Genomic DNA, 16,149 nt, shown 5'->3' on the forward strand with positions numbered 1-16,149 from the left:
TTAATTAAATTGGCTAAATCCACTGTGCATTGTAACAGGAACAGGAAGTGATACAGCAATCTTGCGGTGCATGGTGGAGACCAAAAACAGAGCTGAAAGGAATTTGAATGAAAAGAAAAATTCCAGACAGCGGCTCTCAATCAGAAACTTTATTAGGTGAGTCATTCCAGAATTTGTTGACAGTTTGGGCAATAAAAGTTACATTATAAAAGTGATAATCTTATTGTGGATGTGGTCTCTGGCTCTGCTGCAATGGAGGGCTTATACAGTAAGATCACAGGGTTGTGCCTGGAGGACTAAGGGGACAGGTGAGAGGAATACAACTAATGTACTCTGCCCTTTTTAGTGCCTGGACCCAGGAAGGAGTAGTGTGTGGTGTGGGAAGAAGCTGGAAAGTTGGCTTCCTGGTGGAATATATACGGTGCCGAAGCAGCGGGAATTCTGTATTTAAAAATAAAGGTGTTCAGAGTGACACTGGAACACTGTGCGGGTCCTGATCATTTCACACTTATTTTAAATTTTATGTTAAATAAATCAACAAAAATTTCTCCAGGTCAGGGACCAAAGATGCACTTTTTATCAGATATTTTAGTTCTTGTACTATGCGTGGCACAACAGTATCCCACAAGTATATTTAAAAAAATATTGTTTAATAACCTCTTGACATTAAGTTAAAGATACTCACCCTCGTGATGGTTATTCATTAAATTTTAAATATGACTTGACTGATATAAACTTTTCTCAACTTCTCAATACACATTTTTTCTTTTCTTTCATTTTGTTTTAGCTCAAATCTTTGATCAGTAACATGCTTAAAAAATCTATTACACCAGCACCCTGTGTAAGGTTTAGACCACAGCTGCCCTAAATTAACAGTACTAGCATTTACCAAAAAAAAATTTTATGTTTCTAATAGGGTTAACACACCAGTATGTTCAAGCACTTTAATCAAAATATTTTAATGCTAAAATATAATTACTGTTGTTAATTAAATTTTTCAAATCATCCGTTTTACAGAAAAGCTGAAAAAGTAAATCATATTATTATCTTTTGATGAAGATGCCAAGTTACAGTTATTTACTTAAATTCCTAAAACAAACAAACAAACAAAAAAAATGTTTTAGCATTTAAACGTTGAATAATTTCTGAAAATAGTTCAGGAATTAAAGATTACAAAAAACTATGGATTGGTCCTGTATTACCTTAGAAAACCATGATGTGATTACATGATTATTTATTTTAATAATATGGAAACAAGGTTATAATCAACAGTGACAGGCTTGCACAATCTAACAGCGTTGAATAGATGCATTAACTTTGACTGTATATTATGACATAAACACAAATAAACACAGAGGACCAGATGGTTGTTTGATAATTTTTTATATATATTTTTAACAGATGTTTATGATATTTTTTTGAGTGGAAACAAGGATTGAAAATTAGTGTTTGCTCAGAACAAGATGCTAGCTGTGGAATGTAATAGACTGTGAAAGTCAAGGATAAATGCAGTTATATAAATAAAGGAAGCAAGCTCTGGAATTAATTTGTCTTCTTTCAGTAATTTAGGTTACATGGCTGCACTGGTTAGCATGACACGCTAAGTCTAGCTAGAAAAGGTTGAAAGAAATGAAACATTCTGAACTGACCTTTGGTGTTTAGAATGTCAATTCCTCTTTGTCATGTTGCAGAGTTTTGTCTCAGACTAAATAGGTTTCACAAGATTGTCCATGTGTTGTGAGAGAAGAGAAAGATACTTTCTGAGTGATTCTCAAAGGCTGTTTTGTATGGTGAATGATCATTTGGGACCCTTTTTCACATTTTGTCTCAGGACAGGTGTACAGCTTCCTAGTACTGGGTTGGATCTCCTTTTGCCTTCAGAACTGGCATAAATATTTGAGGCATAGATTCAACAAGGTGCTGAAAACATTCCCCAGGGAGTTTGGTTCATATTGAAATGATAGCAGATTTGCAAATTTCTTTGCTGCACGTCTATGATGCAAATCTCCCGCTCCACCACATCCCAAAGGTGCCCTGATTGAGATCTAGTGACTGCAGAGACCATCTGAGTACAGGGAACTCATTCAAATAAGCAGTTTGAGATGTTTTTGAGCTTTGTGACACGGCCTGTTTTCCTGCTGGAAGCAGCTATCAGAATAATGTGGTCATAAACGCATGAACACGGTCAGCAACAATATTCAGGTAGGCTGGGATGTTTAAGCAATTCTCATTTGTTACTAAGGGGCCCAAAGTTTGCCAAGAAGATATCCTCTACTAACACCACCAGCAGGCGCTTGAATTCTTGATACAAGGCAGGAAGGATCCGTGCGTTCATGCTGTTCAGGCAAAATCTTGACCCTGCCATCCAAATGTCACAGCTGAAATCGAGACTCATTAAACCAGGTAACATTCCTCCGATCTTCTATTATCCAATTTTGATGAGCCCATGCATATCAAAGTTTCTCGCTCGTACCTGACGGGTGTGGCACCCATTGTGTTCTTCTGCTAGCCATCTGCTTCAGTGTTTGTCATGTTGTTCATTCAGATATGCTGTCCTGCATGCCCTGGTTGTAACGACAGGTTATTTGAGAAACTATTGTCTTCCTCCAACTTCAAAGCACAATGGCCTTTCTCCTCTGACCTCTGAACCAACAAGGCATTTTTGCTCAGAGAACTTCTCAGTGGATATTTTCTATGCCTTTTCAGACCACGCTCTGTAAACCCAGTAGATCAGCAGTTTCTTAACTACTCACACCAGCCCATCTGGCACCACTTCAACAGCTCATCTTTACCTGCCATGTGATCGCCAGATATTTGTGTTAAAAAGCAGTTGACGAGTTAAAATAAATAAAGTCTATGCATATATGATTGTTGTATCCTGTTTATGCTTAAAGCTTCTGAGCTTTGAATGTGTATTAAAGGCGAATAAGGAACCGGTACCATCTCACATCATCATTTCAGTTTTATAGCCTATAAAGGTAAATAGGCTCCTCAGACACTCGCCAGGATGGCTAAACCTCTCTGGGTTTCTGTCACATTTATGGGGACATGTAAGGTGCCGTTATGTAAAATGTTTTCCTCTGTTCATTAATACTGGAACTTGAGTGGAAACACTTCCTCGTTGTCAGATCTTTGGCCATAGATTATCAAGTGTTTTCAGTTTTCTTCCATTTGCTGTTTGTATTTGAATGAAATCCTAACTGGGAGCTTGCTTAGGCTACACATGCTGTGCTAATGTGGTATTTGCCAGAAGTGTGTTAAATAAACTTGCAAACAAACATATACACTGACAACAATCAGCAAAGACAGCAAATTTTTGCCACAAGTGAACATTAAAGTTCCCAAACTCTCTAAACCTCATGTGGTGACACATTTTCAAGCAGCCAAATAGGAGCGGGATTATTCTAATGTATGTAAAGCTCGAAAACAAAGCATGCAGACCTCAGTCTCCGAAAGCAGGAGGTCTTGTTTTTCTACACTGCACAAATTTCTATGAAATCTCCGCAGTCCTTCCTCTCATACAAATGGCAACAGCTGATTCTGTTGTTGGGGGGGGGGGGGGGGGGGGGGGGGGTGTCTTTTATATTTGATTACTTTGTCATCCGTTTGATATTCTTGACATGCCCTTTTCACTCCAATATATCAGGAGATGGTATCTTTCTTCGGCTGGTATCTACCCCTTGTGCTTTAAAGATTAACTGCTGAACAGAATGTCAACCTGCTTTCACCACAATGCTGCTTAGAAAAAAAATAAGGAAAAGTCAGCAGCAAATGATAGTGCACAACAAATTGTTCAAATAACTTAGAGATCCCCGCATGTCGATGAATTAAAAAATGTTTAAATTGCCTTAACATGACTTATCTGTTGTTTAAGAGTTAATTTCATGGAGCATTTGGGTGTTGCATGTCATTACAAGAAAGTGGCAGAATATGTATTCCAGAAATATTCTGTGCCGCATTAGAGAGGGATAACAAGAGTATGCCAATTGTGTTTATTCGGAGTTGTTTTTCAAAGCATCAGCCTGCAGCAGGCGGCATTTAAGTACCGCCGATTCCGCCGGCAATGATCCGCCATTAACTGACAAACCAACAAATAGTTTCAGGCTCAGGTGAGAAATAAACAATACTGACAGCTGACAGATGCCTGAGTTGTAGCAGACCAGCCTACATCTTCATGAATAATTTCTCTGCCTTTCATGTTGCCAATGAATAACATTTATGCATTCACAGCCAGGTAATTTGGGAAACAGACGCAACACAGCAGCCAAACCTGCCAGACTGGGTCAAATATATCACACACCAGCAGCTGCATCCACCACAGAAAGCAGGCAGACACAGACTGTGAACGTCTCCACCTGTAGTACATCTGAACTCTATTTTTTCCCTCAGCTCTTGCTGTAATTGATTCTCCCTCACATGTTTCAGCCACGTTTTCTCAGGTTGTTTTTTTTTTTCTTTTTTTTTATATGGATTTTTACATTAACTATATATCTATATATCGAGGAGTTTTCAGGAATTTTCCTCTCTTCATTAAGACTTTGCCTTCTGAAATCTTGATATGAATATTAGTGCGTGTGCCGTCATCTAAATGTCAGGAAAAGGCAAATAGCAAAGTGTGCGCAATTTCCTCTTTAGAAGACCTGTGCCGTGATCATCATATCAGACAGCAGAAACTTTTCAGAGCTCTCATTTAATACCCTAAGGAACCTCACTTTTGTGCTCTTTAAAACGGCATTTTGTCATTCCTGTAGCATCTTCCCATCAGGCCACAGGCGTTTAGAGATCGTATTCTTCCACCAAGCACAATGAGGAATTTGTCTCGGTGAATTTGCACCGACATCCAAGACAGTTCCACAATACAGGATTAACCAGCTAAAGGCAGCATAAAGACCTCACGCATGATAGCAAGACAAGCAGATTCATGTAGACTATGAAAAGTGTATTAAAACGTTCGTAACACGGTATCCAGCAAATAATGTGTCAGGTAGTGTGTCCTGGCTATAGGTGGCCAAAATCATTCAGGTTCTCCTGTGTGTTTAAAAGCTTCAAATCCAGCATCATGGGTGTTTTAAAGGCACATTTAAGCTTCTAATGTGTTCAGAAATGCTTTTTGAGTCATTCATAGAGAGATAGTTTTTCACTATAATGATGTTTTGATGCACTTGGTACCACAGTGCCCACCCTCCACTTGCTGCTTTTGCTCCTTTTCAGACCACTGCTGTACTGCTATTTATAGATTTGACAAAACAAAGTGAAACAACCTGCATGCCAAACCATTAAAGGCAAGGAAAGAGTCATTTATGTAGACGCTAAAGGCACTGAGGGAGCAGTCAGAAACGTGGGCAGGCTTGAAGTAGTCGCTTGCTTTTAAACTTTTAGCATTTATTTAAATTTTTTTTATTTTATCAGTATTTTTATATTGATAACAAGACAAATGACCAGGTTCTGCAGTTCCCCTTCATCTTCTTTAGCATCTATTGTCTTCTGGCACCGTGCTTTGGACTGAAAGTTGTTGGTGGAGACCCAGCTGGAGAAAAAATTACTGCAGCATTGAACTTGTATTTGCTGGGTGGACAAAATATGACTCCATTAAATGATAAAAATATGCCTTAACTGTTAATTGCGAAACTAAGCAACAGGTTACCAGCATGTTCACGGGATCAGCATAATAGGTACTAATCTGTAGGTGTTGTTTTCACAGTTTGTTGTGCAGCTTTTTACATCAGGTTGCATGAATACGCGATCATTACCTCGAGCTTACAGTAACCACGGGCAGGCAACAGGGTTTATTAACTGCATGAAACAGTGCACAACTCTTTGCAGAGATATATGAAAAAGAATGAACAGAAATATTTCGTAAAGCCTGCAGACGCAAAAACTGTTGCCCTTTTAAAGCACAAGAAGAATAACATAAGACGTGATTTGTCCTCCATCATTTGTTTTACAGTCACCGTCAAGAAGAAGTTTCTATTGATCGGATTTAATATGAGTGAGGCATGGATGGCATGAGGAGCTCAAACAAAGAGATCCATTCTCCTTTTCTTTGTGTAAATGTGAGGATTAGTTGGGGGGAAAAGTTAGGCTCTGCAGAGAACAATGAAATCAATAAAACACAGACTCCTCACAGAAAGAGAGGTAACTCTGCATCGACTACAGGCTGCTCACACACTCAATCAGATTAACTAATGAAGCAATTATTGATCCAAAGTCGGGATGTTAGCTGGCGCAGGACTAGCCATTAAGTGGATCTTCCCCTCCCTTGGCCATACTGAAAATGTCAGGGTCACTGTGTTCGCTTCTTGACACAGTTTACTGAAGCCCAATCTGTAGGAAACCAATCACTCGTCTGCCTCCCACCGGCGGTTCTGAAAGGGGCCGACACCTCCACGGGATGGAGGAGAAATTAGATTTTCAGCAAAATTTGGAGAAGAGCCAAATTAACTCACTCCATATTAGCTCCTTAAACTTGGGGGGGGGGGGGGGGGGATGAAGGAACGCAAAAAAGAAGTGACTACTGCGGGGCTGTAAACGAGTGGGATCCTGTTCAGTCTGCAAATCGAGCCGCGCCGCCAGTTCAGGTTACTGCTGTTGCCACTGTTCTGACAAAGCTGAAGTTAATTATTTTTATACTTGAAACAAACCTATGATAATTAGTGCGTATCTACAACACGAGCGAGCACGGGAAGCGAATAAATAAATAAATAAAGATCATCTGTCTGCCGCATCCCTGAATGTCAGAAATGTGTACTTTCATTGCCTGAGTCCATAGCAACACAAGGTTGTTTGTTTCCATGCTCATAGCAGGAGCTGTGTCACAAGATGTCTCACAAGATGTCAAAATAGGAGCGCTCATTCTTTCATCAAATAAAAGACAGCAGGAGCTGGTACAGTTCCTCCAGTATGACATGATATATTGTAATTCATTATTCTGTGTGTAATTTTTTTCTCCAGTCATGGGGACTGACTGAAAATGCTCTCCTGTGAATACAAAATCAACCTGAGCTTCAGCTGCATTTATTCCGCCGAAAAGAAAAAGCATGATGTGAAGTTTTAGCACAGCGTTCGCACAAGTTTTCTTCCACTGTTTAGTCCTTGAGCAGCCTCACCTGAAATCCTAATTATGACCAACATGTTATTGTTTGTAATTGAACACAACGCTCCAGGCTTGGTCATCAGTCAGTCTCATTCACTTTCAGTCACACAGAAAAAAGCAAATAGTTCTCTCTCTCTTATTTTTCCCCCTTCTCTCGGCGCACTGAGGCAGGAAAAATATTGCTTTGCGGTTAACTTCTAATCAAATTGCATTAGGTTTTCACAGCCTGTGCCTTCACTCCATTTGCACAAGCCATCACAGACCTACATGAATTTCGCACCCAGGGTGAGGAATACTTACTTCTTCACCCCCAGTAGATTCCCCTTAACCCAACACACACTGGGCACACACATACACACACATTTTGCGATCAGACAAGCATGATCGTGCAGTTACAGCACAGCAGTAAATCATTTTATTTGCAGCAAGTGTGGTTTTAATGACATTTCACATGCTCTCATGTTATTTTTACCTGCTTCTGAAATGGACTCGCTGGAACTGCCATTGTTATATCAGTTTTAGAGCGTTGCACTTTCACAGAAAACAACCCTCATCTATAATCACGTCCTATTTGTCATCACACGGAAACCATGACACGCTATGCAAGTGAATGCAGACGACTGCTAACACCACACAGAGCAGGATTCGACTGCCAGCGATGGGAAGTAAAAAGCAATCTGAAGCTCTTACATTAATTCTAAGTGTTATATAGCCATTAAATGGATATTCATCATGCCGGCATTGCCATTCATTGAGATCTATGAAATTATTGAAAATTTAACAGATGACAAAAGGACTGTATAATTAATTAAGGCTTAATTATGTATGGATGGAAAGGAATGGAATATCCTCATTATAATTAACCTTGGATGCACATCCTATAGGCTGCTTCCTCATAAATCTTCTGCTTTTTTTGGGGTGTTTTTTTTTGCCTGTGAGGCACAAAGCTGTGTGACGCTCTGTGGTGTTTTCTGCATGAAACAAGTCTAAGGCGGGGGCTGATTGAAAATATACCTCAGCATGTGTGCGTGTGCATCTCTAAGTGTGTGAAAGTTCATGTTGGATGCAGCAAAAGGGAGAAAGTAACAAGTACTCAAGCACTCTGTTAAAGTGCAACTTTGAGATTCTGGCATTTTCCATCATTGCAGACTCTTAGTGCATTTCTTATGGATATCTTACTTGGAGGCAGTAATATGATGGCTGTACATTCAAGCTGCCATGAGCATTCAGAGTCCTCGCTAGCTCATCAAATGTCACTGCTGTCAATTAAAAATAAAAACAAACAACAGAAAATGATCTAAAAAAGCAGCTTTGCATATCTAATAATGGCAGGTTATATTTTTGACAAGAGGAATGTGCTTGTTCAGTTTATCCAGAACGATGAAAACATTAAAAAACTTTTTTTTTATGATTATTTTTGTGACAGCTAAAATAAATGGGCGAGTATCAAAATAAAACGAATTTGCTAGTATCAGGTGACAGATCAGTCGTTTAAAAGCAGAAAAGTTCAGCTTTCCCCGGTCCCCATCTTCTTCCCCATTAAGCTTTTGATTCACCGTAAACTGTTTTGGATCCATTGATTGGACCAAAACTAGAAGAAGTGAAAATGTCACCTTGGCATTTCTCATGTTTGATAAACCGGCTGGTTGATTGATTGATTCGCTGAGAAAACAGCCCACTCCTAATAAACTGCTAAATAATACACAAGTTGAAAGCTGGGTGAGTTTAAAATGCAGGTGGGTGTTTGTGTACTTTTTGAAAAAGTCTGAGGTGCTGCTTGACTGAAGGGTTCCCTTTGTGTGTGTGTGTGTGTGTGTGTGTGTGTGTGTGTGTGTGTGTGTGTGTGTGTGTGTGTGTGTGAAGTCAGGATGGTGGTGACTGTTGGAAAGAGAGAGAATGGGTGGGAGGGTTTGAGGGAAATAGGAGTTTCAGATGAGAGAAGGAGGGTGAGGGAGAGGGGTGGGGTGGGGGGTGCAAGGGGAGACATGAGGGGGGTCTTAAAGAAAGAGCTGGGGTGGGGTGCACTTGTGTGTGGGAGGAGGTGAAGGAGGAGGAGGAAGAGGAGGAGGGGAGGGAGGATGTTGCTGGAGGGGAAGGGAGGAAGTGGTGGTGGGAGGGTGGTTGGCTCAGGAGGGGAAGGTGGAGTGGGTGGAAAGAGGGAGAAGGGAGGGGGGGGGGGTATCTCAGGGCGGAGCTGCAGACAGTATCCCCCGCCCTCGCGCTCGTCCGCGAGCCCCTCACAATTACCTGTTCCACCAGAACTGACGCGAGCGCGAGTTGGCGAGCACATGCCACGCTGGAACAAGAGCCAAAAAGAAGTGAAACTGCGGCTGTGCAGCACCAGGCTCCCGAGGACGATTTAGATCAATCCACCAAAAAAACACGCAAAACAAAAAAACTCAAACCAAACTGTGTGTGCGTTTTAAACAAACCTCTGGAAGAGCCCACTGAGGATCTGTGAAACTCGCAAGGATGCACTTGTTGTCCGCCGGCTACGCGTCTGCCCTCCTCCTCATCGCGCTTCTCAGCCAAGGTAAGCTATTGTCTCACCGAGCGGGCGGCTGTGGCGCTGGAAGCCGCAGGTACGAGGGGAAAGTCCCGTACCTGCGGCAGGTGCCTCCAAAACTTCAGCCCGGGCTTATCGATCACATTCCCGGGGAGAGAAGGAAACAGGAATGTGGGTGTTTCGTAGTTATAAGTTAGTAGTCTGCAGTACAGTTTTATGTAGTAGCATGTGATTCACCAGGCTACTAACACGTCCCCTTTCTTTAAGAAAAGAAACTAAATGGGCTTCCTATGAGCCACAAACTTCGTGACCTCCTCTCTCCATTGTGTTAAATTCTGAACCACCTAAGTATGTAATCTGTTTAAAAAAAAATTAATTACTAAGTAGTTTCCTACAACTCCTCACCTCGAGGTAAAACTGTCCTCCGCATTCAGCTCATGTCTTTAAAAGTGACTTTTCTTCTCTATAAACTGCCCATTGTGAGGTGGTCATCCTCACCCAGTGTTAACATGTGCTCAAGCCATGATGTCATAACCACCACCATGTCTCTTTTTTTATGTGCGTGTGTGTGTTCTGTTAACATGGGCTGCTGAGCAGAATGATGCTGGCTCACATCCTGTATGATTTATTTTAATTATGGGCTGTCTGTTAGGTGGAGGGAAGCACTTCTGACAGGCTCCTTCCAGTAATTACACTGGGATGTGGGCAGTTGTAATGGCTTGCACAAGTGATTAAGTTTTAGCAGAGAAATTTGGAACTTTCTGTGTGATTTCAGTGCAGCTGTTGTGCTTTCAGTGTTTTTTCTAAGCTGGATTTTCATGATTTCGCTATTCCCTCCCTCAAGGTGATGAAACCATGACAAAGGATGATTCTTTTTTTGAGAACGTGCTCTTGATGTTGGGCGTGGTATGTAGTGTGCTTGTAGATTTCCATACAGTCTCCTCTGTCACGCCAACAGGTAGCAGCGCCATGTGTTGGTGTCACTCAGCCAGGCCATAGGCAAATCCATAGGCTTTCAAGTGCTTCCTTGGGTAGGAAAGAGGCGGAGTGGCTCATATCACCCTGCTCCCCTTCACCTCGTCACACAACGGTGGCGCCTGTTGTTGTAAATTAACACCATACAGCACCTATCAGTCAAGCTCAGGTGGTTTGTTTGAGAGGAAACGAATGGGCTTTTTAAAGTGTTTTTACACGGCTGTGCCGCTGCAGTGCTGTGTGCTCAGAGCACTGGAGGAGAGTGCTCTGAGTGGGTAATGAGGGCAGACTTTACGGTTGTCCACGCTGCTGCGTATTTACACATGTGGCCTCAAGTGATGGTGAAAACATACGTGTTTGCTTAGACCACAGTTGGCGTGAAGGAGAGAGGGCAAAAGGTGAAGCGAAACTTGTCTGGTTTTCTTTTGCCAATTTGCTCAGTGTGAGCAGAATCTGCCTGAAGGTGTTTATTGAGTTTTGGATTTGCAATAAAAACTGCATCAATACTTGTAATGAAAAAACAAGCCTGTGTTTTATTATATTTGCTTCGCTGAAGGCCGCGCCATGGCTGCTACCAGACACAACAGAAGGGGGGGAGAGAGTCCTGAATTAGTCCTGGAACAAATATTCCAGAAAGATGCATCTGTTTTTTGTTCACCGCCTTGTCTCCACCCTTCCCCCACCACCACCGCCGCCACCCTCCTCACCTCCCCTCCTGAACAGACAGACAGTGCTCCGTGCCACAGCTGGTATTACTTGTCAGGCAAGTGGGGCTCTCCCCTTTTTTTTTTTTTTGCTAATGGACTAATCTGTTGAGGGATGGGTGAGGGGGTGAAGGGGTCACCCAATTTCACCGGAGATGGGTTCACTCTCCTTTCTTTCATCTCTAACTAGGTTGTGTCAGGACTTGTCTCTTGAACGTTTTGATGTTAATTCCTGAGGAAAGAAAAAAAGAAAGAAAGCAGCTTTAATTGTATGTTTGAGATACATGTAAGATTTTGTACAAGTGTTCATTTGGGCGCTTGTGCACGTCTCATCTTGTTTATAGGCGGCTTCCTCTCGATGTTTGAAGACTGCTTGTGGTAGTTTCTCCTTTGAAAAGAGATTTCTTTGTGACTTGGAAAGTATTGTATTCCTTCATGCAAAATTCAGATGCATTGAAGGGAAGGACGACAACTCAAGCGAATCATGGCTTTGAATAGAAATCCTGCATCTGCACTTCACTTGCTGTCAATTTGAGGCCTAATCTCTTCGAGTGGCTGAGCCATTTGTTGATCAAAATCTGGAAATGGCCACGTTTTTGCAAATGTAGAGAACATAATCCCATTCTGTAATCAAAGTAGAGCCAATGCATGGGAAAAGAAGACAATCTGCTAAATTTAAATGCCTAATTTGGACCATCATATAGGAGTAATCTGACTGGCAACATCTTAAGCCAATAAAGGGAGCAAACCTTCCATTCATCCATAATATATCTCACTTATTATAATAGGAATGCTTCAAATAGTCCCAAAAGAGATATCTATAAGTTATTATCCTGCTGGATGCTTAACCCGTATTTGGTGTCTCATAATGTCTCTCAAAAGGACTCTCAGTCGTATGTGTGGAGCCAAAGTGTGAAGTGGAATCTTTTCTGGTATCACACAGTTAGTGCTCTTGTGTTTCGGATGAAAAAGACCATTTTATTGAGTATAAAGTGAAGCAGATGCTATTACTCACCCAAGAAGCACAAAGCAAGTGAGATATAAGAAAGAGACAGATGTTCACACAAGAGACTTGGGTTTCTGTGCGCTTGTTTGTGTGCATCATGTGCTCCTCGGGTCTCGATCAGAATAAGAAGTGGAAGTTTGAGCAGCAGGCAGAGCTGCTGCTGCTGCTGATGGAGAGGAGGGGAAAAAACAAAACAAAAGGGCTCCTCAAACAAGAGAGGGCCGTTTAGACAGGCGAGGTCATACTGTAAATTAGAGCCGCATTATGGTGGAGAGGCCAGTGTCACTTCCCAACGGGGGGTGCAGAATTCCTAACAGCGCCCCTGGCAGCAGGCCTTTATAGCGGGAATGTGAGGATCTCTCTGGAATAAGCAGTCACAACTTTTTAAACGACGTTTTAAATTCCAAAATAACTAAAAATAAAGATGGAAGTTTTGCGTGAAACTTAAAATAACCCGGGGTTACGATGAAATTAAAGCTGTCAGAGTCTTTGATGTGTCACGAAAGAGCAAAGAGCAGGGTTTCATTGCAAATCTTAAACTAGGAAAGCTCACATAAAAGGCGATCATTAACCTGCTCTACTTCTGTGAGAGGAAGAAAAAAAAAGGCTTTGGATGTTACAGTTTCTAAGAAACCAGGCCGGTGCATTAGCTTGTCCCCAGAGAAACGATGCTTATGACAAATGTGCATCCGTACCATATGGCGTGGTGCATTGAGCCTACCCACATACAGTACACCGAGAGCTTTAGTGCTCAGTGGTGCAAAAAAGAGCTCGGCTATTTGTATTTCTAATGTAGTGCAGTTCGATAGAAACAGTGTAATACTAATTTCTTTTTGGTCTTTGTCTGCTCTGCCCCCCTCACGCAGAGGGTTGCAGCGGTGCACACACACACACACACACACACACACACACACACACACACACACACAGAGGCGCACTCCAACCACACTCTGGTTTCTCTCGGCCCCCAGCAGGACACTGAACAGGTGGAGGAGTGCGGGGAGGAAGGGGGGTGGTCTTTTTATGATTCCTGTTTGTGTGTACAGTTGCCGCAAGAACAGCTTGTTCCCGTCTCTAAGCTTAATGATAACTTTTTCAAATTGCAGTCCTATTATTCACTTAAAGATTTTTGCAATACTTTTAATTCCTTCTAAAATGTGATTGCCAAAACAAACGTCACCTTCAGATTAGATGTAGCGCGACAGCGTCGAGAAATATGGGTGAGTGCGTGAACATGCTGAGCTTCCTACATGTCAGACAGAGCAATTCCCTCTCTGCTGGACTGGCCAAGCTGGGAGATGTATGAGTGGCTTTGCCTTGAGAAAATGAAAGGACTTGGGTGGCAGAAGTAATCACTCTCAGGCAATGACTCAATGAGGAAAAAGGTCTTTTGTTCGCCTGTGACAGTTTTACACAAGGGATTATCAGTAAAACAGCAGCAAGTGAATCTTAATTACACTTTGGTGATTGGCTTGCCCTACTTTCAGAGCCTGAGTGTGCGATATATTCCATTTTTATAATCTCAGCCAAAATTGCCTTTTCAGTTGTCCATTTCTTATTTCAATTACCTGCTCAGGTTCAGAAAATTGTTTAAATTTAGCACTTTATTGACTTTTTATACATTCCGCTTTACAACTCGCATGCTTACACTGAGTGAAATAAAGTGAGAGGAGTCTTTATGATACTTTACCAGACAGATTAATGTCTCATTTCCCCCCTTTTCTCTTGTTTGTCACTGTCGTTTAAATAATGGTTTATTTGTTATCTGAGAAGAGGCACCACAGTTCCATTGTTTCAGTTATAAAGGAAGACTTAACAACATGAGAGAGCGATAACTGTGCAATGCAGTGGTGCTTCTTCCTTATTTATGCAGGAAAGCCCCCATTGATGTGCACGAAGCCACTCGTGGTTTTGGTGAACAAGGAGTGGCACCCCAGATTGGTCCTTGGGTCGGGGACTAAAAGTGAGGTTGTTTCGGTCTTTAGTCATTGAAGCATCCCTCAGCTTTCACTGGATTCCTGTGGTCTCCCACTGACTGTATTGTGACGCTTGCTCTTTTTAAACAAATGAGTGTATGATAGCGACTTCTTGCTCCCGCTGCTGTCTTTGTCATTAATATGGAACAGCACACACCCCTCAGAGAGGGCACAGAGTTGCTGCTGTCGGTCCCAGCACTTCACATGTGCAACCTGACTGGGGGGAAGCGTCTCCCCTCCATTTGAAAAGCCTGTGGCCACACCCATCTTTAACAGGGCCTGGATCTTTGTTCAAATCCTCCATTAGCGTTATTGCTCTGTTTTAATGAATTCTTTGAGTGGCACCCCCTCTCCCATTAACTGTGATGTTAATGAGCTGACCTCGGTTTTAGGAATACCACAAAGGGACACATATATAGGGAAGCCACATGGTGGCTGCTTATGTGTCCTTTGTTTTTTTGTAGATTACATTTAATGGGCTACTTTTTCCTTATTCAAATTTATCCTGTAGGTAAAAGAAAGACAAAGCCACAGCACCACTGACAGCAGAGTCTCACCACATGGGTGCTACCAGTAGCAGGATGTCCCTCCTGCCCTTAAAAGGGGGTCAGTGATGGACCTCTGATATTTATGCCTGCACTCTCATAAAACCTCATTGCTTCTTTCTATATATACAAGAGACACTGAGCAAGATAGAAGGCTTCTGTTATATCAAACCTATATTTTTTCTTTGTCTGCGGTTCAAGGGAGCCAGACAGGTTGACACAGCTTTTGTGCTAAAGGTGAAACATTCATTCCAAGCCTCGGGCCACTAATAAAACGACAGAGTTTTGTCTTCCCATTTATTTCTGAATCACCCTCTGTTGGCTCCAAAGCTCTTTTGCAATACTGAGAAGTTACTCTATTCATTCCGACGCTGTTTAGCAGTTTTCCAGTCATGAAACATTGCACTGCTCCCGGTTACGTTCCACCCTTGGGACTCAACAGGGAGGTTTTGTCTGCATTTGACCTCAGTATTCACATTCTCGCCATCTTAAAAGCTGTTTCTTTGTGTTGTGCTGATGTCCACCATCCTCCCTTCATAGACTGCAGCAGCAGTCTGCAGTGCCTGAAGCTATCTTTGATTACATGCTGCTATGGCTGAACTTGTAAGGAGACAGGAGTTCCCATTCAGGGACGACTTCCTTTCACAGAGGATAGCAACAGCATATCTGTGATTGGAATTAAAAGCCCATCATTCTGACAGTGTTTAATATCAAACAACAGGAAAATTAAACGACTGGCAGATCTTTCTGAGTCACCAATGAGTCAATACACTGATGACTACCATGGACCTTTTATAACAGTGTACCACATGCTTCTAAGATGAGTACCTTACTCTTTAAATGAAAGAATTTTCAGGTTGTTCTTAAAAATGGTCGGTATCTCTGTAAAGATCTTCTTTGGAGGATTTCGGCTCGCACTATTTCGTAGGGGTTAGCGGTGGCCGATACAGGCTCAAACTTATATCACGATATTTCAGGAAAAATACTTCTGATGAGATAGGGAAAAATGTTGTAAATGTTTAATAAGTGTAAGTAAATGAGGATCATTTTCCATCCTTCTTTTGCAGTGGGATCCTGATATTAACTGCGCGATTCAAACTGTGAATTTACTAAAACAAGGTGCCAGAAGCAGCAGCAATATAGCAACAACATCCAGTGACACAGCATGAGTCAAATGTAGCCTAGCTAGTGTTTCTCTGGAAATTTTCAGTAAAAGTATAAAATAACCTCTTAATACTCTTGTTTAACAATGACTAAAGTAATTTAACCTTGTAACTAATCAGGACCTGTACAATAGTGTCATATAATAATCTTAGGCTGACCTTTTTAACCAGCTGCTTTTCC

General features: G+C 41.8%; 1 protein-coding gene across 1 annotated transcript in view; it reads left to right on the forward strand.

Moving 5' to 3' along the window:
• Positions 1 to 9,330: 9,330 nt before the first annotated feature.
• alcamb (activated leukocyte cell adhesion molecule b) overlaps positions 9,331 to 16,149 on the forward strand; it is a 52,227-nt gene continuing 45,408 nt past the window's right edge. The window contains exon 1 of the mRNA XM_080888733.1: positions 9,331 to 9,626. Within this exon, the coding sequence (XP_080744859.1) occupies positions 9,566 to 9,626 (61 nt within the window). The 5' untranslated portion in view covers positions 9,331 to 9,565. The remainder of the gene's footprint in view (positions 9,627 to 16,149) is intronic.

Source organism: Rhamphochromis sp. 'chilingali' (assembly GCF_963969265.1).
Source record: "Rhamphochromis sp. 'chilingali' genome assembly, chromosome: 8".
In the NCBI taxonomy this organism is placed as follows: domain Eukaryota; kingdom Metazoa; phylum Chordata; class Actinopteri; order Cichliformes; family Cichlidae; genus Rhamphochromis; species Rhamphochromis sp. 'chilingali'.